Source organism: Camellia sinensis, chromosome 14, assembly GCF_055761805.1.
Source record: "Camellia sinensis isolate YWXY chromosome 14, ASM5576180v1, whole genome shotgun sequence".
NCBI classification, from domain to species: Eukaryota; Viridiplantae; Streptophyta; class Magnoliopsida; order Ericales; family Theaceae; genus Camellia; species Camellia sinensis.
The window spans coordinates 72,143,908-72,169,956 of record NC_138974.1 but is presented as its reverse complement, the minus strand read 5'-3'; the positions used below and the strand labels follow the sequence as shown (position 1 = coordinate 72,169,956).

Here is a 26,049-nt window from a genome sequence, read left to right as displayed (position 1 = left end):
TGAACAGGTCGGAGCAAGCATCATGTCCCACAAGTCGGGTCAATGATAAAATTTGCGTAAATGCGTGGAATTCCAGGGCCGTGGCAGGCTCCTTCCTGACGTGTCTTTGAGCCGATATGCCCCTACTCCGGCGATCGAATCAATCTGGTATGGGCCGTCCCAGTTAGGACCCAATTTTCCATCAGCCGATTTCCTGTCAGCTAGAAGCACCTTCTTCAGGACCAATTCCCCTGGTGTGTAGCGGCGCAGCTAAACCCATTGATTATATGACTTTGCCAGCTGATGCTGGTATCACGCCATTGACGCAAGGGCTCGGTCTCTTCATTCTTCGATTAGGATCAGATCCAAAGCCAGCATCATGTCGTTTTGGCCCGTATCAAAGACTTTCGACTTGAGTGTCGGGTGGCCAATCTCCAGGGGTAAGATTGCCTGGGTTCCAAAGCATAGGGCAAACGGCGTTTCTCCAGTCGATCTTTTCGGTGTAGTTCGATGAGCCCACAGTACACTCGACAATTCCTCGACCCATCTGCCTTTGGCTCTCTCCAGCCTCTTCTTGATGCAGTCTAAGATGGATTTATTAGAGGCTTCGGCTTGGCCATTGCTTTGGGGATAAGCCGGCATAGAAAAATAAGGCCGAATACCATATTTGCTGCACAGCTCTCGGTATATGCCACAATCGAACTGGGTGCCGTTGTCTGAGATAAGAGCTCTGGGAATGCCGAATCATGTTATGATGTTCCTCCACACAAATCGCTTAACGTCAGCATCTTGGATGTGTGTTAATGCCTCCACTTCGACCCATTTCGTGAAGTAATATGTTGCGACGATCAGGTATCGCTTGTTCCTTGGGGCCCGCGGCAGTGGTCCTACGATATCAAGCCCCCACTGGGCGAACGGCCAAGGGCTGGTGATTGAGTTCAACTCTTCAGCAGGCAGATAGTTTAACAGAGAGAATTTCTGGCATTGTTCACACTTTTTTGCATAACATTCGGCGTCTGCTCTCATTGTCGGCCAATAATACCCCTGCATTATAGCTCGATAGGCCAAAAAGCGTCCGCCAGAATGGGCTCCGCAACTGCCTTCGTGTATCTCAGCCAGAAGCTCCCCGACTTTATCCGGTTGCACACATTCCAAATATGGGCCAGAGAGTGACTTTTTATAAAGCCTTCTTTGCGGGTCCAAGTAGTATCGCATGGCTTTGTTTCACAGCTTATGTGCTTCTTTCTTGTCTTCTAGGAGTTGTTCAGAAGATAGGAATGCAACAATGGGATCCATTCAACTTGGTGCAGATTCTATAACGTTGAATTGGACTTCCTCCGAAGGGCCAATGCTTGGCTCTGGGATGAATCCTACTTCAATGGTCCGTTTAATCTCTGAGTTGATTGCGGAGGCTAGGCAAGCCAAGGCCTCTGCATGGGTGTTCTGATCACGTGTTATCTGGTTCAACTCATGATGGCCAAATTTTGCCAACAGGGAATTGGCCGTTTTCATGTAAGCTGCCATACGGTCGTTTCTTGCCGCGTACTCCCCCTTTAGCTGATTGATCACCAGCTTTGAGTCGCAAAACACAAGCAGACGCCGAGCACCCAGAATATGCACATTCTGCAAACCGGCTAAAAGGGCTTCGTATTCGGCTTCGTTATTCAATGCTTCGAAGCCGAGCTTGACGGCCTGCTCAATTATTGTGCCGTCGGGGGTCATAATTACAACTCCAACTCCACTGCCCCACTGATTGGATGATCCATCACAATATAACTACCAGATATCCCCAACATAAATCCTCCAGTTCGGCTTCGGTCGAACTTCATCTGACTTGAAGTCGGCGACATCAGATTTGAAGTCGGCAACGCCCCCTGTGAATTCGGCGATAAAGTCAGCAAGCACCTGTCCGTTGATTGAGGTTCTGGGTAGAAATTGAATATCGTACTGGCCAAGTTCCAGAGCCCACTTTGAAACATGCCCAGATGCTTCCGCACTGCGTAGTACTGATCGGAGGGGATAATCTGTTAGCACCCCAATGCTATACCCCTAGAAGTAATGCATGAGCTTCCTTGCCAACATAACTAGGGCTAGGATGAGCTTTTCCGGCGGAAGGTAGCGTGTTTCGGCGTCAACCATCGCCTTGCTCACATAATGCACTGGCCGCTGCTCCCTCATCTCTTTCCTTATCAATACAGTGCTGACGGCTCGCTCAGAAACTGCCAGGTACAAAATGAGCGTGTCACCAGTAGAGGGTGTTGTCAGGAGTGGTACTGAGCAGAGGTAGGTCTTCAAGCCGTTGAAAGCCGCTTCGCACTCAGCGAACCATTCAAAGGCCTTGCCCTTCCGTAGCGTATGAAAGAATTGTCGGCAGCGATCTGTGGACCGGTTGATAAACCTGTTGAGTGCGGCAGCCATCCCCATTAACTTTGAACCTCTTTTATTGAACAAAGGGAGCCGAGCTCCAGGATTGCTATGATTTGCCTTGGGTTGGCTTCGATTTCTCTGTGATTGACAATGTAGCCTAAGAATTTGCTAGAGCCGATACCAAACACGCATTTGGAAGGGTTCAACTTCATTCCATATTTGCGTAGGATCACGAATGTCTCTTCCAAATCGGCTATATGATTCTGCTCTTCTTTGGATTTAACCACCATATCATCAATGTACACTTCCATAGTTTTGCCGAGTTTCTCCTTGAACATGGTGGTGACCAGTCTTCGGTAGGTTGCCCCTGCATTCTTCAACCCAAAGGCATTACCTTATAGCAATAGGTTCCTCTTGGGGTGAGGAATGCAATTTTCTCTTGATCCTCCGGATGCATAGCAATTTGATGATAACCTCTATAGGCATCAAGGAAGCTCATACGCTAATGGCGCGCCGTAGCATCTACAAGCTGGTCTATTCTGGGAAGAGGAAAGCAATCCTTTGGGCAGGCTTTGTTTAGGTCCGTGAAGTCGGCGCACACTCACCAAGTCCCATTTTTCTTCTTCATCACCACTGTATTAGAGAGCCATGTAGGGTAGGTCACCTCCCTAACTACTTCGGCGTCAAGCAGCCTGTCAACCTCCTCAACAACGGCGGCAGTATGCTCTGCGGCTGACCGCCGTCTTTTCTGGACGATCGGCTTGTACTTAGGATCGACATTCAAATGGTGCTGTGAAACTGACGGATCTATACCCGGCATCTCATACGGAGTCCATGCAAAGACATCGAGGTTGCTGAGTAGGAAAGATACTAGCTGTTGTTTGTCGGCCTGATTCAAGGAGGCGCCAACCATGAAGAACTTGTTTGGGCTTCCATCGATTTGAACTCGTCCCAAGTCTTCCGTTGCTTTTTCATTTGGGAGCCGCTCGACATCGTCGAGGCTTTCTCGATCCGACAACTCAATGGAATTCACCTCTAGTTCCTTTGGCGTTTTCTCAGCGAGATAACATGCTTGTGCTGATTTCTGGGAGCCACGGATTTGCTCAATACCGCGTTCTGTAGGGAAGCGGACCAGCTGATGATAGGTGCTGGGCACGGCTCGCATAATATGCAACCAGGATCGCCCCATGATGAGATTATACGGCGACACCAGCCTGACGACCAAGAATCCCACATCCACTGTTCGGGAGCCTGCTCGAACGGGAAGTCTGATTTTTCCCAACGGGTACTCTGGATTGGCATTGAAGCCGAATAGTAGATAAGGGATCGGAGAGAGATCCGATTCGGAGAAGCCGAGTTTGATAAATATCTTGTAGTACATAATCTCCGATGTGCTCCCAGGATCAATGAGTACGCGCTGAACTATGAATCGGTTTACGCGTAACCCAATTACCAAGGGATCAATGTGGGGCAGTGTTACTCTGGCCAAATCCGAATCATCAAAAGTGATAACCTCGGCTTCATGGGGCCGTTTAGCCTGAGTGAGTTGCTCTTGAGGGTTAGACCTCGACTGAATCGTGTGCACCGCTAATGACATTGGCAGGTTGTATATCATGTGGATCACGCGGGGCGCATGTGAATCCTGTGTCAAGGCTATTACTTTGGTTGGGTTGCCTTTTCGGGCGTACCGTTGTAGCCGACCATCTTGTGCCAATTTACCGTCGTACAAGGTGAATGACGGTACTTTGAATTTCTTGGCTAGCACTGCCTTTGCAATTCGTCGTACAAAAGGATTGTGTTGATCGTCATCCGAGCTGTTCCTTCTTCGCTTAGGCCTTGTACGGGGACTCTCCTCAGAAGAACTACAAATTCCAGATCGTCCCTTCTTCTTGGGCTCCGAGGATAATGAGTCGGAGTTGCTATCAGTATCTTGTTGTCGGGCTCGAGAATGTCGAGCAGCTGCCCTCACAGGTCGTCCCTGGCCTTGGTATGCAGATTGTTTGGACTTCGCCACCTCCAAGGCCAAAGCCTAACGGAGATGTTCATTTTTTGCGATCATGTTCGCCAATCTTTGTTCGTTGTGCTTTGCTTGTTGCAGGATCGCTTGCATTGCTTCATGCTTCAAAGTCGAGGGTGAAGCGAAATTCATGACACGTCTTGCGGTGATAGTCTCTGTTCCAAGCATGTTTGTTGGAGTGGTTTCATCTTGCGATATAGGGTCGACAGTGACTGTCGGAAGATCTTCCGTCACGCTCGCCATGGATGTGCTTGAGTATTCCCACAAACGGCGCCAATTGTGGAGAAATGGTTTGGAAATACTCTTCTGATCCTGGAGAACGCTGGTGATCCTCTTTTGGCCACCTGAAAAGGAATAAACACTCCGGTCGGGGGTGCCGGAATTAGCACTCCGACGGACAAGTCAGAATCCATACTCAAGAATGCTTGTATTCTAAGTTAAGCACAATAATTCTCACATACCTCTTTCTGACTGATGTTCTTCTATTTATATCTTTTCTTCCATGGGCCTCGGGATTCGGTCCATTTCCAACTCATATTCGGCACATTTTATAATAGATTGACCTTCACTCGGCCCCTTTCCTAATCGGTCATTTGGCTGAATAGGGTTGGATTTGAGCTTGTGAGCCAATTGCCGAGTGCTTCGAATCTCGACTCTTCGAGATTCGGCTATCCGGAATCTCTACGACTCCCTCTTCTCGGCCCCCACAATTTCTGTTTCTACATATTTTTATTTTCCAAATGAATATAAAAGAAAATTAAATAGTTAGAATTACTTTTAATTTTATATTACTATTTTTTCTTCTAATTTAACTATTATTTTTAATATCAAAGTGAATATTTATTTTACTATTTTATAATTTAATATATCTCATACAAAATTATTATATGATAATTATACTTTATAATATGATAGAATTAAAATTATCAAAATATACAAATAATTTAACTAAAATTAATATATATATATATATATATACATATAAGAACCGCTTAGCTACTTAAGGCTCATCTTTTTTTTTTTTTTCAATTTTACCCTTTCATTTTGAATAATTTACTAATGGTGGCCTATGTGTTGAATAAAAGATTTTCATAATTACACAAACATTCTCAGTTAATTATGCAACAAGTTTTTTCGTAATTACGCGAACATTCTTGGTCAAACACGAAACAAATTTTTTTCGTAATTATGCAAATATTCTTGGTCAATTATGAAAGGAAATTCTACTTTCACACACCTAATTTTCTCAATGCACACACTTAATGAAATATTATTTTAATGATAATTATACCCTGAACTAAAATGACTATAATGAACATTCATTAGCACTTATAATATTCTATGAAAATATTCTTTATACAAATCTTTTAAAAAGAAAAAAATCTCAATGTATATACCTTTTGAGTAAAAAAGAACCTTAGTTTTTCTATTGTTGTTACTTTGCTTGCTATACACTCTATACTTCTCTATTGCAAAACAATATTTTCATAACAACTCTCATATTGCTTTAATCTCTAGATTTATACTTTATTAGTGATGAAAATGTTAGTTTTTGCGTGCATAATTTTTTTTTCCTTTCGCGATTTTCAGTCGAACAACTAGTGCTAAATTATTTCATTATATTCAGACATTAACTGTCAAATTATTTTATTATATTCGGATATCAACTGCTGAATTATTTCATTATATTCGGATATTAACTGCAGAAAGTTTTTTTTTACTTGTTTTCGGAACAAATCTATCGAACTAATCACTTTTATTCGGAAGTTAAGTTTTAAATGTATAATTTCGGAAAACTAGTACTGAAATCCCCAAATCGAAAAACATAAATAAAAAAAAAATAAAAAAAACAAGAGTTTTTTGGCAACAGAGTGCACAGAAATCTAAAAATGGTAAATACAATAATAAAATAGAAAGATGCCTCATCTTCAACAATATTTTTGGAGAGTTTTCAATAGTTTTTTTAATAAAGGTTTAATAGAGTCTTCAATAAAGGTCTTCAACGAAGGATTTTGTCTTCACTTCACTTCAATGGTCTTCACATGGGTCTATAATAGGTCTACAAATTTGGAAGTAGCATCACTCAACAAGTGTATGCAAATGAGGGTTGAGTGGTGTGTGTACAATGATTATAAGTGAAGGGTATAATTGTAACTTTTAGTTTGTGGATTGAGAAAATTAATTAATAATCAAATTAATAAGTGTGTGCACTGAGAGAAGATGTGTACTGAGGTAATTAAGTGTGTGAAAATAGAATTTCCAATTATGAAACATAAATCTTTTATTTTTTGACAAATTACAAATACACCCATAAGATTTGTTTAAAATAAGAATTGGTCATAATACTAGAAATTACAACTACCGTTTGTTATAAATTTTCATTTAACACAATACTCGGGGAAGGAAAAAAAACCAATTATCTTATGCAATAATAAATTATCAAAATTGTTTATTAAAAATTATTTCTCATATCATTAAAAACTATTAATTGACTTAATGATTTATTTATTAACAAAATGGTTAACTGAAAAACATTTTTCGTATCATTACAAATTGCTAATTTACTTATTAATAAAATTAGTTATTCATTATGCAAGTATAATGTATGTATTAATAAAATTAGTTGTTTGTGCGTATATATATATATATATATATATTCTTTTGCTTCTTTATTAGTTTAGTGAATTATCTTACTAGTTTTTTTAAGATGTTAGAATTATCTTAGTATTTGTTTTATATTTATCTATTGAGAAAAGTTATACATCATAATTTTTTTTCTTTTTTTTTCTTTTCTTTTTTTATAAATTCGGAAGACATGTTAAAAACTCATAAATTCATCCAAAATGATATGGTAATAACATTGGAGTTTACATCATTGGTTGTACAACAAATCAAAAAATAATACATACTATACCACATAATTCTATTATATATATAATGATTTATTCTATTCAATTTTATAGAACAATATTTTAATTTTTAAAAAATTATTAAAATACAAAACTTAAATATACTGTAATAATAGCCCATGTCTTCTACAGGCCTTTTTAAACTAGTATATATATATATATATATATATTCAAGTAACAATTTTATAGAACGATAGCACCAATATTATCAATAATAATTTAATTTTAATTTTAAATTAAAATTAAAATTATTTTTTTACCATCAAGTATTTTTTGGAAAAAAATAGTACGTACATTGCACGAGCCAACTGCTAGTGAGTTATTATTATAAGGGTATATTACACTGACCTCTCCTGAGGTTTGCCTTAATTACTGCTAGCTCCCTTGTGGCTTCAAAAATTGGCTTCAAAAATTATACAGATCTCCCTTATTTTTTAAACTAATAGTCAAATTCCCCATTCCCGTCAAAAATGCCTTAATGACATTAACTTGACAGTGGAATTGATCATAATACCCTTCAATCCATTGTCTTCCACAAAGACCTAACCCACTTTGTATCATCATCATCTTCCTCACTCTACTACCCATTTCCACCATTGTCTTCTTCACACTCCCAAACCTCTCTAATCAAAAACCTAAAACCCAAACCAACAATAACCCCTCTTATACACACCAAAATTGCTAACTCAGCTTACGATGGAACTCTCTATCAAGACCTCTGAGTCTCCACAATCTCCACATTCCCAAATCTCATCCTCAAATTGCTCCCTCAAATCATTGTCGCCACCGTTAATCACTCCATTACGGAGGTCCGGGCCCACATCAATCCTCTCAGCTTCTGTCTCTGCTTGCCTGCAATTCTATTCTAACACAACAATCAAACCCACCAAAAAAATAATCAAGAAAATCAAGTAGTGAGCTTTTTGGGTTACCTAATCGCAAACTCTTCACGAGCTTGGAGGGCGTTGAGATCGATGTCCTATTTCTTGAAATCAAAAGGGTCTTCAGCTCGATCCAAGTAAGTAACATCCCTTATGAAATTGCACTTCAAAAGCCTAATGTTTCGCGGTCTCGATATTGATTGGATGCCCTCTTGTGCCAATCAAACACACACATATACACACACAGTGTTAAATAATTCAAATTGGCAGTGCATACATAAATAATTCGACAATTGATTCAAGGGTTTAAGCAAGGAATCAGATATGTAAAGTGAAAGAAAGAGAGAAAATGATATGAAGAACAAGTATGTTGGAGTGTGGATCGAAGGACATGACTTGGCTTTCGAACTTTTCTCTGAGTGTGGTTTGCTTGGTGGCTTTATATTGCCTATGTTCTCCGTCTTCTTCTTCCTCAATATTTGCCAATAACAATAGTGAAGAAGCAACGTGGCTAAGAGAACAGGAAGAGAGTGAGGGAGTCATTTTTGAATTAATTTGTTTATTATTTTGATGTGCTATAAATTATGATTTTATCTTAAAGTGTAATTTGTGAAAAACATTGGGAAAATGAAGAAGTATCAAACGTACCATAAATTATTGTATACACGAATTTCAATAATTAATACAACAATAACTTATGATGTCATTTGCTCCATGTTAATAAAACTATATAAATAAGAGCAATGCTATAGACCACTAATTTAACATCACTAACCCCACCACTAGTGAGGTGGCAATTGAAAAAAAAAAAAAAACAAGCCACAAAACACATGTGGCAGTGGGTGGGACCCACTGCCACATCATTAGAGCCACCACTAATTAGTGGTCTAAAGCATTTTTGTATAAATAAATTGAAAATCAATAAGAGAAAGGGAAAATTATCAAAAAGTCCAATAAGAGAATCAGTTACTCTAAACAGTCCCATGAATTTTTTAATACACTGATAGGTCCTCTTTGTTTTGACAACCTTACTATGAGATCCTATTTTAAATTTTTGTATGATTTGATGGACGTTTCTACCCTTCTTCATTGGGGGACGCTATTTTAGGAAAGTTGGATTCAATTTTTGAACCACGTTTCCGTCACTCCAATGTAACAATGTAACACACTAAAAAATTCCTTAGTATACTTTTAAAAAACGTAACGCTCTTCCAAAGTAGTACTAAAAGACTCCTCCAACACTCTAACGTAACACACTAAAAGATCCCTTAGTGTATTTTTTCCAAACATAATACTTAAATAACGTAACACTCCAATATAACACACTAAAAAACACCTTAGTGTACTTTTCACAGACGTAACATCCCTCCAACGTAATACACTGAAAAACTCTCCAACGTAACACACTACACTAAAAAACTTCTTAGTGTATTTTTTTCAAATGTAATACTTCTCCAACGTAACACACTAAAAAACTCCTTAGTGTATTTTTGACAAACGTAACACACCAACATAACACACTAAAAGACTTCTTAGTTTACGTTTACGAAACATAACACTCAATGTAACACTAACACACTTAAAAACTTCTTAATATATTTTTCACAAACGTAACATTCCTTTAACGCAACATATTGAAAAACTTCTCCAACGTAACACTTCAATGTTACACACTACACTAAAAAACCCCTTAATGTATTTTTCACAAACGCAACACTCCTTCAATGTAACACAGTGAAAAACTCCTCAAACGTAACACTTTGATATAACACACTAAAAGACTCCTTAGTGTACTTTTTCCAAATGTAACACTCTAATTTAACACTAACACACTAAAAAGTTCTTTAATATATTTTTTCCAAACGTAATACTCCAACGTAACTTCCAAATATAACACTCTAAAATGAAGGGCAAATGAGTCATTACACATCCAAAATGACTAACTGGTCGCAAAAAAAAAAAATATAGGACTATATGGATCACAAGTCAAAAAATATGGGACTTATGGGTCAATCTTCCTAAGAAAAAGGGGAAAAAAATGATACATATCTTTGTTTGGTTTTCATTTTCAGAATTCACTTTTCAGAAAATTTTACTCATTTTTCGTATTTTTTTTGTTTTCACTGAATTATTATAATATTTTGAGCAATTTTTAAAATTTTTAGACACACCTAACTTACATACACTTAAAAAGTATAATATTTGTGAAAAAAATCTTTAAAAAATTCACTAAATACAAAAAATACAAAAAAAAAAAAGAACATTCAGTATATTTTTCATATTTTTGTGTATTTATTAATTTTGTAAAATATTTTTTCACAAATATTTTACTATTTAGATACATTTAAGTAAGGTGCATCTAAAACAGTAAAAAAAAATGTTTAAAATTTTAAAAATATTCACTAAAAACAAAAAGACAAGAAAAACAAAAAACTCAATTTCTAAAAAATAAAATTTAAAAAATTGAAACCAAACACACTAAATATACTGTAAATAGAGCCCATCACACTATTGTATCTAGTATAAATTAATTCTTTTTACAACTTTAGCAACCATTTAAAAAAAAAAAAAAATCACAATCAGCTTGCTTGGTTTGATTTTTTAGGATTCACATTTTAAAATATTGAAATTTTTTATTTTTTGTGTTTTTTTATTTTCATTGAATTTTTTTAATATTCTAAGCAATTTTTTTAATTTTTAGATGCACCTGATATAAATACACTTAAAAAGTATAATATTTGTAAAAAAAAATTTAAAAAAATTCACTAAATACTAAAAATATATAATAATAAAAAAAGAGAATTCAATACATTTTTCGTATTCTTGTGTATATATTGATTTTTTCAAATTTTTTTTTTTTACAAATATTTTACTTTTTAGATACATCTAAGTAAGGTAAATCTAAAAAATTAAAATAATTGTTTAAAATTTTAAAAATATTCACTAAAAAAAATACAAAAAACAAAAAACTTAATTTTTAAAAAATTGAATCCAGAAAATTAAAATCAAACATAGTGAATAATAACTACAAAAACATTTCTCCACCTACTAAGATCATCTCTAATCCAAATTCATATTTTTCATCAAATTTAAATTTGATAAAAATTTAGTAAAAATGGTGTTTCAATTATTTTACCAAATTAGTATCAAATGAAGGAAGCCATACTATCAAATCAAGGGAGCGTTTAACCTTTTCTCAAATCTCCCAGGTAATAGTTAGTGGACAATCGGGTGGTTGACCGGCCTGTCAAATGGGTGGATGGTGGGTCGGATAACTGGGTGGACGACCAGATTGGAAAAGATTTGATGAAAATTTACAGTAGACCAAATGATCGGCCAGATTTGATAAAACGATTGGAGCGCATCATATCATATCAAATTTTTACTCAAAATTGATGAAAATTTTGAGTAAGCGTTGGAAATACTCTAAACATAATCATTTTGAAATTAACTAGGTTACTCATTCAGTCACACTTGTACTTTTTAATTCACTAATTTTTATTTTCATAACAAGTTTATTTTTTAAAATTGCAATCTAACACCATTAATCAAATTATTTTAATTAAATAAACTAAATAAATTAATTCAATAAGTGATACCAAACAGGTGACGGTCTTAAGCGAGAAAATGGGTGGCTAGTGTGTGAAGGACACAATAATCACTATTGTGCAGTGATATGGGCCCATTTTGGAGACCATTTCAATAATTCAAATCGTTCACATTTTAGAGTATATTGAGTAGAACATACTTACAAAAAATTAAATTAATAGGATATCATTAATCATTTCATCAGATTACATTTGTATTTATAAAAATAAATGACAATTGTGACATGAAGTATAAAATTAAATACAAATGCGAGTGGATGAAATGATTAATAATATCTGATTAATTTAATTTTTTATAAATATATTTTACTTAATATAATCTAAAATATAAATGAATCGAATTATTGAAATAGGTTTAAAATGGGCCTGCACAACAGTGGCTCAAGTGCCATCCACCCAATCCAAACAATAAGAGAACTTACGGGCATGATTGGGCTTGTACCCAATATATTGTGGAAGTTAGGCTGGCCCAGAACGATCAGGCCTATAGTCGGGTCCAAATTCTTCATCCCAAGACGAGTCCAACCAAGCAGTCCAAAAGAAAAACAAACAGAATGGGCCAGTGGGCCTGAGCGGGCCATGACGGGCCACCCGTACACATGATGCCAAATCATTGCACATTTAACTCCCAACAAACACGCATAAAACCACACCGAAGCGTGAAAACGCACCCGCATTGCAGGTCCCCCAATCTCTCGCTCTATCTCTCTCTCATACTTTTCTTGCATGCTAAGCTCTCCTTCGGGACTAATATAAAAGACCAAACCCACTAACAAAATTCGGTCCACGGCTCGCCGGAAAAAAGCATGGCCTGCAAAACAAGCTGTCTCGTTGTCGAAGATGCTCGCGTGCCGGTTCGAGCCACCTATGTAAATCTGTACAAGTGGCCTGAATCTGACGCCGAGTTTGTCAGGTCTGTGAGCTTCAACGGCCGGCGTGACGGCGAAGGAGGCGGCCACCCTAGGGTGGTGGATAGTATTTCATGCAGGCAGTTGTATTTGAGGAGCTACACGTTTTCGAGGAAGGAGAGTGTGCCTGAGAAGACTAAGAAGTGTTTTGGTAGAGTTAGACAGAGAGTGGTGGTTCATACAAGAAAGAGAAAGTCTCCTCCTTCTAAAACTGCTGGTGGTGGTGCTGGTGGTGGTGGAAGGAAGTGTGTGGTGATTGGGAGAGTGAAGGAGGTGTCTTGTGCCACCTTTTCGTCGGTGTTTCGTCGGTTGCTTTCTTGCACCACCAAGGTTGATGTGGTTGGTTGATCAATCGTCAAGACTTTCGAATTTTAATTTTGCTTATTTTCTTTCTTTTTTTTTTTTTTAACTTTTTATTTATCACAATCAATGTGTTTACTTAAGTGTTTTGTGTCTTTCTCTGTTTGAAATCTCTTTAACTTTTTATGGTCTTTGTAAAGTTCTATATAAATGATGAATTTGCAATAATTTTGGTCCTGCTATTTTCTGGGTTATAATTGAAACGTATACTCTCTCTCCTCCTCTTTCTCTGGGGCAAAATAAGTTTAATATATAAATGATGAAGTTACGGCACTTTTACTAATGTATAACTGAAACATTTAAATTTCTCTATAATAAATGAAATTTGGAAGGTTAATACTTAATTATTCAATAGTCACAGAATATCATGATATATTATTACCGTGATGTAATGCCCCCAATCAATAAGATAGATGGCTACGCTTTCTTATTGGAGAATCTCCAGCTTTCTTTTGAGTGACTTCCTTCCTCCTCAATTGGAAGGAATTCAGGTCGATTCAAGTAGTTCAATTCAAACATAAGAATTGACCCAGTTAGTTGTATGTTTTGCGATTTTGCATTTACCGAAAACAAGAAGAGTATTTAAAAAAATTGGTGGAACCATAGGCACCGATTCAGATCTTAATTTACTATAAAACCGGATTAATTGAATCCGTGAACACTCATAGAGAACACATAAACAATGTCACAAAATGTAAGTCATCAAATTATATACCATAAGTGATAGAGTAGATAGTGTCTTGATTTCGACCATTTGGTTATTTGAAAAAGATACGTATATTAATCATTCACATTTATAAATAATGATAAATGTGAAAAATTAATAATTTCTAACAATACCGATTATATTAATTGCTATATTTGATTATACAATTATTAGGATATCTACAATAAAATATTTAAGAAATAAAATATGTAAATAATTTGATATACGTGCAATTCAAATCACACTAAACTTTGATTCTAAAAAGTAAATTTTAGAGTTTAGGTTAATTTCATTAACACTTTAGATTCAACTTGTTGGAGATCCCTTCAATGGCACTAAAAGATGGACGGACACACTGGGATAATTTAGCAATGGGATATATTGTGTTGACTTTTTAGTAAAGAAAATGTGTGAGGAAAGATCAACCCCACACACACACACCACATTCCAATCCAATGTGTTAGAATATTGTATAAATATAGTGTTTGCTTTCGGCTGTTAGAATATTGTATAAATATAGTGTTTGCTTTCGGTGTTAGAATAGCTTTAGCATAGCAGACTTCATTATATTATTAATTGTATAGTGTCCTTTCTCTCTCTATAAAGAGAGCCTTCATCCCTTTGTAAATCACACAACATAATACAAACATTTCAGAGTCTCTCTCTCACTCTATAGCTTCTCTCACTCTCTCAAACTAATCTTTCATGGTATCAGAGCCCAGTGTTACATTTCTGGCAATTTTCAATTTTTGTGTTTAGTCCCGTACACAGTGGCATACATCAAAACGCTCGGAATTTTCTCACGATTCCAACGGCACCTAGCCCGTTCTCAGAACACCCTCCACGCGCCCACACGCGCCGCCTTTACCTTCGGCGCGTCACCAGCTCCGCCACCACTCTCACACGCGCCCGCACGCGCCATCTGTTGCCACTCACCTCCGCCACGCGCCTCCACGCGCCCACACAACCGCGGCTGACGTCAGCCCTGCCACTCCCGTACGCCGCGCCTGCTATCGTGCGCCTTTCGTGCGCCGCTTCACTACATTGCACCCGCGTGCGCCAAAACGGCTATTGTGCGCCGCGCCTGCGCCTGTTTCGCTACCGTGCGCCGCCGCCTTTCTGCTAACGTGCTCCTCCCTGCACTCTGCTAACGTGCGCCGCTGACATCATCGCTGACATCATCTCTGTCCAGCAGCCTTTTCTGGCTATTTTCGACCTTCCGGACTCACTGGTACACTCTGTTTTACCAAATTTTGCTCCTACAGGTCTCTTCCTGTTGCTTTAATCCTACTTAACTAGTATTATGGATCGTCTTGACACCTCCCATCCCATTTCCGTTATTCTGAATGGTTCAAACTATGTTCTGTGGGCCCAAGCCATGTCTTCCTTTCTTAAAGGCAAGAAGCTCTGGCGAATTGTCACCGGGGATGTGACTAAACCAGTCAAAGACAGTGCCACTACTGAAACTCCTGTTCTTACTGCTACATATGAAGACCGACTTGAGGAATGGGACAGTAAGAATTACCAAATCATTACCTGGTTTCGTAATACCTCTGTTACCTCTATCAGTCTTCAATTTGGCCGGTTTCAGCTTGACTCTGTAACTACTCCTGCGAAAGACATCTGGGATTTTTTGAAAGAACGATACCAGACTACTGGTCTTGCCCATCAATATCAACTTCAGAACCAACTTCACCGCATGCGTCAAGAATCCACTCAGTCCATTAATGACTTCCTTTCTCAAATATACTCTGTTTGGGATCAGCTTGCTCTTTCAGAACCAACCTGGCATGACCCCGAAGATGCAGTTTTATTTACTAACCATCGCAACCAGCAGAGGTTGGTGCAATTTCTCATGGCTCTTACCCCCTCTTTTGAGCCCGTACGTGCCTCTCTGCTTCATCGCCATCCCTTGCCCACTCTTGAACAAGCCATTTCTGAGTTGCTATCAGAGGAGACTCGTCTAGGTACTCTTCAAACTCATCATGTGGACTCTGTTCTTGCCACTCCTCCGTCCCGGCCATCATTTACCCAGCGGACAACTGCTTGCCTCTATTGTCAGAATCGGGGCCTTCCTTCAACCCATCTCCTGGTCAATTGCCCCGTCAGATCCTGCCGCTACTGCAACAAACTTGGTCCTGGTCATCTGCAACAGGATTGTTTTCGCAATCCATCTCGCTCATCCTCCAATAGCCACTCCTCTCGCGGTGGCTCTTCCCGGGGAAGTTTTCATCGTTCCGGCAACCAGTCTCATCACACTGCTACTTCTGCTTCCGGGAATCAGTCTTATCACACTGCTGCTGCTGCTTCCGGGAATCAGTCTCATCACCCTGACACTGCCCCCTCTGTAGGGTTCTCTGAGTCACCTGCTCCATCTACCCCTCACTTTTCTCCAACGGATGTAGAGGCCATGCTCAAACAACTTCTCTCCTCATCTGGTACACCTCCTCCTACTGCTTTGTCTGTCATCCCAGGTAACTCTTCTTGGTATTTTGACTCTGCCTGTTGTAATCATATGACCTCCAGTTCTACTATCTTTTCTTCCTTATCTTCATCTCCTCATATTCCCTCAATACATACTGCTGATGGTTCCCTCATGTCTGTTCGTCATGTTGGTACTGTTTCCACCTCTTCTTTATCTCTACCTCACGTTTATCATATCCCTGCTCTTACCTTAAACCTTATTTCCATTGGTCAATTATGTGAACTTGGTCTAACTGTCACCTTTTCTGCTACTGATTGTTTGGTACAGGACCCTCAGACAGGGCAGACTATTGGGATCGGCCGTAAGCGTGGACGTCTCTATGAACTCATTCACCTTCATGTTCCTGCCTCTCCTCAGATTGCTGCTCCTACATCTACTTCCTTATTATCTCCCTTTCATCTTTGGCATTGTCGCTTAGGGCATATTTCTGTTACTCGTTTAAGGTCTTTGGTTTCTAGTGGACAGTTGGGTCATGTAATTCCCGATAATTTCGATTGTATACCCTGTCAACTTGCCAAACAACCTGCTTTATCATTTAATAAGAGTACTTCTGTTTCTCTTGCCCCTTTTGATCTTATACATTCGGATATTTGGGGGCCCTCCCCTACTACTACTATGGGGGGATCCCGCTATTTTGTTGTTTTTATTGATGATTTTTCCCGGTTTACTTGGCTTTTTCTCATGAAAAATAGGTCTGACCTTAAACACATTTATTATCGATTTGCACAAATGGTTCACACCCAATTCTCCAAAACCATCAAAATTTTTCGCTCTGACAATGCTATGGAATATCGGGATTCAGATTTCCTTTCCTTTCTTCAGCATCATGGTACACTGCCTCATCGTTCTTGTGCTGGCACGTCCCAGCAAAATGGTCGCGCTGAAAGGAAACATAGGCATATTCTTGACACTACTCGCGCTCTCCTTCTCTCTTCTTCCTGTCCTGAAAACTTTTGGGGAGAAGCTGCTCTCACTGCTGTTTACACTATCAACTGTGCTCCTACCCCTGTCATCCATAATCAAACTCCCTTTGAACGTCTGCATGGCACTCCCCCTCCTTACGCCAATCTCCGGGTTTTTGGCTCTGCTTGTTTTGTTTTACTTCAATCCCATGAACACACCAAGCTTGAACCTCGCTCTCGTCTTTGTTGCTTTCTTGGGTATGGAATTGAACATAAAGGTTTTCGCTGTTGGGATCCTCTCTCTAAACGTCTTCGTATCTCCCGCCATGTCGTTTTCTGGGAACACCAAATGTTTTCCTCGCTATCCTCCTTTCACTTACCCGGACTTTCCACTACTGCACTGTTTACTAATCCTTCCATCGATCTTTTCTCTGCTGAATTTGATACAGGTTCCTCCTCCATCGAGACGCCCTTGCTCACCCCTGATCCTGTCCAGCCTGCTCTACCTGAAGGTCTACCTCTGGTTGCCACACCTCCTTCTCCACCGACTCTTCCTCCCACCGATCCTCCTACGGGTCGACCCCACCGGGTAACTCAACCTCCTATTCATCTTCGTGATTATATTGTTGGATCTGCTGCCTTCTCTACTTATGAACCTACCTCCTATCGTGAGGCTTGTACTAATCCTCTTTGGCAGCAAGCTATGACTGATGAACTCCATGCCTTGGACAAAGCTCATACTTGGGATCTTGTTGATCTTCCTCCTGGCAAGACTGCGATTGGCTGCAAATGGGTTTACAAAATCAAAACACATTCTGATGGCTCTATTGAACGCTACAAAGCTCGTCTTGTTGCCAAGGGTTTCAACCAAGAATATGGCATTGATTATGAGGAGACATTCTCTCCTGTTGCTCGGCTTACCTCTGTTCGCAGTTTACTTGCTGTTGCTACTGCTCGCCACTGGGGGCTCTTTCAGATGGATGTCAAAAATGCTTTCCTCAATGGTCATCTTCTTGAAGAGGTCTACATGCAACCCCCACCTGGGTCCACTTTTCAACCTCATCAGGTTTGCAAACTACAGCGTGCTCTCTATGGTCTCAAGCAAGCGCCTCGTGCTTGGTTTGCTAAGTTCAGTTCTACCATTCATGACTTCGGATTCACCTCTAGCTCCTATGACTCTGCTCTTTTTATACGGACTACTTCTCATGGTACTACTCTTCTTCTTCTGTATGTGGATGATATGATTATCACTGGTGATGATCAAGCTGGTATTCTCCACCTCAAACAATTTCTCCACCAACAGTTTGAGATGAAGGACCTTGGTACTCTTAACTACTTCTTAGGCCTTGAAGTCTCTCATGATTCTACTGGTTCCTATTTGTCCCAGGCCAAATATGCATCCGATCTTCTGGCTCGAGCTGGTCTTACTGATTGCAAAACTGCCTCTACTCCGGTTGATCCTCAGATTCGTCTCACTCCTCTCGATGGGACTCTTCTCTCTGATGCTACTCTTTATCGCCAGCTCGTCGGCAGTCTTGTCTATCTCACAGTCACTCGTCCTGACATTGCCTATGCTGTTCACATTGTCAGTCAGTACATGTCGGCTCCTCGCACTCCCCACTATACTGCTCTACTCCGTATCCTTCGCTACCTCAAAGGCACTATGTTCCATGGTCTTCACTTCTCGGCTTCTTCCTCTCTTGACCTACGTGCCTTCTCTGATGCTGATTGGGCTGGGGATCCTACGGATCGACGCTCCACCACGGGCTTCTGTTTCTTCTTAGGGGATTCTCTTCTTGCTTGGCGTAGCAAAAAACAATCCCTCACTGCCCGCTCTAGCACCGAAGCTGAATACCGAGCTCTTGCGGATACTACTCAAGAACTTCTCTGGCTTCGCTGGCTCCTTGCTGATATGGGTGTTTCTTCATCTGCTCCTACGCCTCTCTACTGTGACAATCAGAGTGCCATTCAGATTGCTCACAATGATGTTTTTCATGATCGCACCAAACATATTGAGATTGATTGTCATTTTATTCGCCAGCATGTCACCTGTGGAACTGTTCATCTTCTTCCTATTGCTTCAGTCGATCAACCCGCTGATATCTTCACTAAGGCTCATCCTCCTGGCCGCTTCAATGATCTTGTTTCCAAACTCAACTTGGTTGATGCTTTCCCTCCTTGAGTTTGCGGGGGGCTGTTAGAATATTGTATAAATATAGTGTTTGCTTTCGGTGTTAGAATAGCTTTAGCATAGCAGACTTCATTATATTATTAATTGTATAGTGTCCTTTCTCTCTCTATAAAGAGAGCCTTCATCCCTTTGTAAATCACACAACATAATACAAACATTTCAGAGTCTCTCTCTCACTCTATAGCTTCTCTCACTCTCTCAAACTAATCTTTCACAATGAATGGTCAGACTTATTTTTCATTATGTTAATAGTATTTTGAACCATCACTCAACTCCAGATGAGTCAACTGTTAAAGAGTTCTTTGGCAATCACTTATCAACTAATTAGTTTTTAAAAAAACCCAAAAAAGTTTATTTCGTTATGGTCAGATATTAAAAATTTAGAAGTCAAATTGTTTTTCTAAAATAAGTTTAAAAAAATAAAAACATAACTTATTTTAGTCCAAAAAAAGAAAAATCATATGTCTATTCTCCTATTGAAAAATTATCTAGCGGTTTGAAATTATTATGTAGGAATCAATCTTGAACAATTATCACTACAAATATGGATCCAAGATCAAGTGAGATGGGTCCCAATGGTCTTATATTCGTAGAGACAATTGTTCAGAATTGATGGGAGCAAATATGTTGTGCGGCCAAAAAATAAAAATAAAAATAAAAAAAATAAGGGGAAGAAGAAGAAGAAGGGGGAGGATTGGGCACAGAGGATCTTTGTTCATTGTTCCCACAACTTTGTTATAGTTTTTTCTATTTTATTTTATTTGACTTTTTTCATTTAGTCTACAAATTAGAAAAAGGGAAAATTATTAACAGTTAATGGAGCATTATTGCCCCAAATCAATAATCAATTAACAAACCTTTCATATTTCACAAAATATATATATATATATATATATATATATTTTTTATTATCGGAAAAATAGATATCTAGATAGGCTTCTCAATTAAAGTCTCACTGTGTGATATTAAAAAGTTTGTTTAATTCTACTTAAACCCAAACATATGTTTTCAGTTTTCAGTTTATATTTACAAAAATTTTAAAAATTCAAATAAAAATTTGTTTGGTAAATTTTTGATTTATAAATCAGTGGTCTCAGTTTATAAATTTGGCCAAAAAATATAAACTCAAAAAATGTGTTTCCGTTTTGAGTTTTGAGTTTTTTTTTTTTTTTTTACCACCCAACACTAGCCACCACCCGCCACCATTTTTCACCATCGTCTTCCGCCATCACCACCCACCCCCACTACCACCTGTCACCACCACCCACCACCCACCACCACCACCTACCTGCCACCCACCACCCGCTACTACCATCCACCGCCCGCCACCATCCACCACCCGCGCACTACCCACTACCCACCACCACTACCACCACCACCACCACCCACCCGTCACCCACCTGCCACCACCACCCACTACCCGCCATCGTCACCCACCACCACCACCCGCTACCTACCCGCCACTACCGCCATCTACCACTCACCTGCCACCACCACCCACTCGCTACTACCCACTACCCGCCACCGTCACCCACCCACCCACCCACCATCACCACCCGTCACCACCACTACCACCACCACCACCATCCGCCATCCGTCACCCACCTGCCACCACCACCACCCACCATCTGCCGCCACCACCACCACCATCACCCACTCGCTACCACCCGCCACCACCCGCCACCGTCACCCACCCACTCACCACCACCCGCTACCCACCACCCACCGTCACCACTTTTCAACACCGTCTTCCGCCACCACTTGTTATTTCTCACTCATTTTTATATTTTTAAATTTTTTTAAAAATTTTGTCAATTACCAAACGCGTTTATAGTTTATGCTTTTCTAAAAATAAACAAAAAATGAACAAAAACCAATTTATAAAATTTTTATAAATATAAACTGAAAACGTAAACGTTACCAAACAGGTCCAATTATGACTATCGAGCCAATCATTCGGTGGTATATTTTGTAAAATATCAACAGAAAAATATTAGAGTCGATTGTATAAATTAATTATATGACATAGCCTGACTATGACTAGGGAACACCCAATAAACTCGTAATTTTCCAATTTAGATATCACAAACAACGAATCATCTAATTCGATTCTCCTTCAGAGGAAAAACAATTCGAGTCTCCTGAATCAGTACTTGTGGCATATTCTGTAGTGCAATTAATTATGTCATGTTTATTAATTTAAAAGAAGGTCATGTTGGGAAAAAAAGTAGTCTCTCCCATTTATTGGTGAAAACAAAATTACATTGAGAGAGGGAGAGAGAGAGCGCGCGCGAGAGATGTGACTTTTTTTTTTTTAACTTTTTTTTTTACAATAATTACAAAGGGGATGAGGAAACAAAAGCTTCATACAACAAGGTTTTAAAATGAACTGATCGTAACGTGATCGTGTTGGGAAAAAATTATTACATGGAAGAGATAGCATTGAAAAGCACCTTTGCACCAATTGATTGCCCCCAATAAACATATGCAAAATTTTGTTGGAGTGGTCAACTAACAGACTCTTTGATACTTAGCCTACGTTTGGGAAGAAAATTTTGGGGTTTTTTTTGGCTATTTTAGCCACAAAAAACAAAATAGGCTATTTTAGCCACAAAAAACAAAACATCACATCCAATCCATAATCATTACACTCTTCTCTCACAAAAAAAGTCAAAAAAGCCAAAAAGTCAAAAAGCCCTTCCCAAACCAAACTTTTTAGCCCAGGCTAAAATAGCCAAAAAAGCCAAAAAGTCAAAAAGCCAACCCACTTCCCAAACGTAGGCTTAGGTTATTTTTGACGCGAGTTTTTTAGGTTATTTTAATTACAAAAAGATAAAAATAAGTTAAAAAATTAATAAGATAAAATGTTACATTCAAATCATAATTATTTTATTTTTTCTCTTATAAAAGTCAAAAAAATCAAAAAACTCATCTCAAACGAGATTTTTTAGCTCCAAATCACTCCACATCTCAAACGGAGGCTTAAATCAATTAATAAATAAAAACTCTCAAATAAAACTTGATAAAAAAAAAAAAAAACGTCTCATCCATCATGCCAATGTCGTAATCTTGAGAGCTGTCGTTTAGTGGGAAGTCTTATGAATAAGAAAGTACTACAAAAGCAAGGGGCATGGGACGACTAGAAAAAAATAAATATAATAATTTACATATCTCACTAAAAATAATATATTCTCATATCAAAATTTTAAATTTTTTCACAAATTAAAATTACTTAAACAAATCTTTTAATTAGTGAAAAAAATTTAAAAATTATGTTACGAAAATATATTATTTTTAAGTTCTTATTTTTCATGCCAGACAAATAATTTGAAATAGAGGGAATACATTTTATTTGGTGTGAACATTGTCATTTTTTTTTATTTTTTTTTTAATATTGCTCTCCACTCTCACTATTAAACGACTTTCTTCATTCATAAAATTGCCTAAAAATTAAATATAAAATTACAAACATATTAAATTTATACCCATCGCTAATATATATGTGGAACTTACAATGCAAGTTTTGTTGTGTTCATCGCCTTTGTATTTAACTTTTTCTAGGCTAGTGTATTCTTAGGCCTCGTTTGGGAATCTTTTTTTTTAGTTAAAAAGTCAAAAAGTTATTAAATTAGCCAAAAAGTCAAAAACTCATACCAAAAAGTCAAAGATTTACTTTTCTCTCTACTTTTTGTACATCTTTTCGTAAAAAGTCAAAAAGTCATCCCAAACATACTAGTTTTTTTTAGTTCATATTTTAGCCAAATAATTAAAAAGTTACTAAATTAACATGTTCCCAAACGAGTCCTTATAATTAGGTTGGGGGATACAATGTTATGTCGCAATGCAATTAGCACTTAACCCACGCGACAAATCATTACTTTAATAAGTGATCATACCATTGATTATCAATTCTCATACCCTTTAATCTTTTATCAAATTTATTATTAAACCACTCCCTCTCTGTCCCTCTCTCTCATGTAGCCCATGTTATGTTTGTAAAATATAACACGGCAATGCTATAGTCATAGCCGTATATAATGTTGATTCATTTGTTAAGAAAAAAAAATTGTAAATTTTTTGGTGGTTGCAACATTGATAATTAGTGGGACTACCTGTACTAATTTATTATGGAGATGAGTATATAGATGATAACAGTGACATCGATTATTTTCGGTGACCCAAAAAAAAAAAAAAAGTTGGTTTGATAACCTATGTATATGCATAATGCTTACCAAATAGAGGATAACAATTGATTCCCTTTGGATTGCCAACCAAATTAAAGGCACAACTTAAAAGAGTCATGTATTTTCAAAAGAAATAATTAATTATTTAAAATATAATGATGATATGGATAGGCCCACAAGGCTTACGGCCCACAGCAAACCACCCTAAACCCATCGCTTATGATCAATAGCATAACTCGGTTGGCAAAGCCCAGGACAGTTGGAGGCCATCTGGACATGGAGGGCCAATGGCATTCGGGCACATGGCAGGTGGAACACAGGCCACATCAGCAGACAAAGATCTGCAGAGTTATTACCACAACACATCACCATTAATGCAGCCCATCACAGCATTTATTACGACAACACCTCCCCGTCGGAACAGAGCCCCCTCACCCTGAACAAGGTAAGCTACGGCACAGGCTTTCGGCGGAAGGGGGCACGTCACAAGGGACAGTGAAATGATTACCACAAGATATAAGCAAGAATGGAAGACAAGAGGAAGGTTAAGCTTTTCTATCTCTCTCTCTCTCTCTCTATCTATCTTTCCTTCTCCCCTTACTGATTCGCTCGCCGGAGGGTTCACTGGGGGACTACCCCGTTCCCCTTTGGACTTGCTTGCAAGTCATCTGGTAGAATCATCAGCCTGAATCGGAACTTGAGGAGCTTGGACCAGCCCAGCCCATCCACCCAGGACGAACTGCATTATCAGTTGGCGCCGTCTGTGGGAACTTGTGGTTTATTCGTGCGCTAGTTGTGTTCACTATCGCCGGAGCCCTCTTTTCTTACCATTACCTTTTCCTCTCACCCGTCCAGGTGTATGGTCACAACTAGGTCCATGGCTTCTCACCATAATACCGCCGATCATCAAACAGACCCTTCACATACAAACAACCCACCACAATACATCATCGAACTCACTAACAGCATTAACCGCATGGCCGAGCAAAACCAGGCCCTGGTCAGTGCTTTACTCCAAAGAAACCTCCCCGTTCCACCTCCAGATATTCCACCCAACCAAGAAAGAACTCCGGGCCACACTGCTCCACAACCCCCTCCGCTCAACCCGGATGGTTTACAACCCCCTCCTCCTCCACATATGAGCCTACCACCGCCACCTCCACGCCCGTCAGTCGTAGCACTAGCCCCTGAGGGAGAAGCCAGCAGCGTCCAGCCTCCATTAACCGACCATGGCGACAACATTCCCCTCTAGGACGCTGAACTCCGAGCTATGAAGCTCCAACTACAAGGGGTCATGCAGAACATTCAGCACAAGCCCTCGGTCACCGCCAATTCACCTTTTGTTGCCTCCATCCGGGACAAACCATTGCCCGCCAAGTTCAAAATGCCCACCATTGACTCTTTCGATGGCACGACGGACCCAGTCGACCATCTGGAAACCTACCGTACCCTCATGATCCTCCATGCTTTCCCTGACGAGATCATGTGCCGAGCTTTTCCCGTGACACTGAAGGGATCAGCTCGGTTGTGGTTTAGCCAGTTACCGGCGGACTCCGTCTCCACCTTTCAACACCTTAGTGACTCTTTCCTGAGCCATTTTATCGGAGCCCAGCGTCAGAGACGCCCAGCCACCCAACTCCTTAACATTCGTCAGACTGAGGGGGAGTCGCTCCGCAGCTTCGTCACCCGCTTCAACACCGAAGCCCTTCAAGTAGCAGAGAATGACGACAAGGTCATCCTCACAGCTTTCATGGCCGGCCTGCGGTCGTCCGATTTTCTTTTCTCCCTCTCCAAAAACCCTCCGACCACCATGGCAGCCCTACTATCCAAAGCCCAGAAATACATGAATGCTAAAGATTCCATGGCCGCTCGGCAAAAGCCGACCTCTAAAAATCCGACCCCCAGAGACAAGAGGAAAGACTCAGAACCCAGAACCGCCCAGTTTAATAGCCAAACACCCCACTATATTGACCGACCGCACCGAGCCGACTGGTCGGCTCCGACCCAACCACCCGGTCGGTTCGAGCGGTACACACCACTCAACTCCCCCATGGAACACGTCCTCAATCAGATCCAGCGGGACTACCCCCTCAAGTGGCCCCTGCCTTCACGAAACCCCTCCAGTCGCAAAGATCAGTCCAACTACTGTCATTTCCACCAAGACCATGGCCATACCACCGACGAGTGTATCAACCTCAAAGATCAGATCGAGACCTTCATACGTCAGGGCCGCCTCAGCCGATTCACAAACACCCGCCCTCAACAGAGGCAAAGAACAGACCTTCCCAGGAACAATCGCCGACATATACCACCCCGTAATCAAGCCCCACCTAACCAAGGCCACGATCGCCCACCACCACAGCCTCGACCTCCAGGCAATCCCCCTCCACCAGTCGGAGAAATCAGAGTCATTTCAGGCAGCCTTGCTTGCGGGGAACCATCCCGCTCAGCTCAGAAGGCAGAACTCAGAAAAATCAAGCAAGGCTCAGACAAAGCAGTGGCGACGGTTGACAGACCTCCCAAACAGTCAAAACAGTGGATCGAACCCATCA

General features: G+C 39.6%; 1 protein-coding gene across 1 annotated transcript; it reads left to right on the top strand.

Moving 5' to 3' along the window:
* Positions 1-12,567: 12,567 nt before the first annotated feature.
* On the top strand, positions 12,568-13,017 carry LOC114260185 (uncharacterized). Its single transcript, XM_028200241.2, has one exon. The coding sequence runs from the start codon at positions 12,568-12,570 to the stop codon at positions 13,015-13,017; it is 450 nt and encodes a 149-aa protein (XP_028056042.1).
* The last annotated feature ends 13,032 nt before the right edge of the window (positions 13,018-26,049 follow it).

What these genes read in the sequence shown, in the direction of transcription:
- LOC114260185 (XM_028200241.2), top strand. Translation starts at nt 12,568, where the DNA reads ATGGCCTGCAAAACAAGCTGTCTCGTTGTCGAAGATGCTCGCGTGCCG.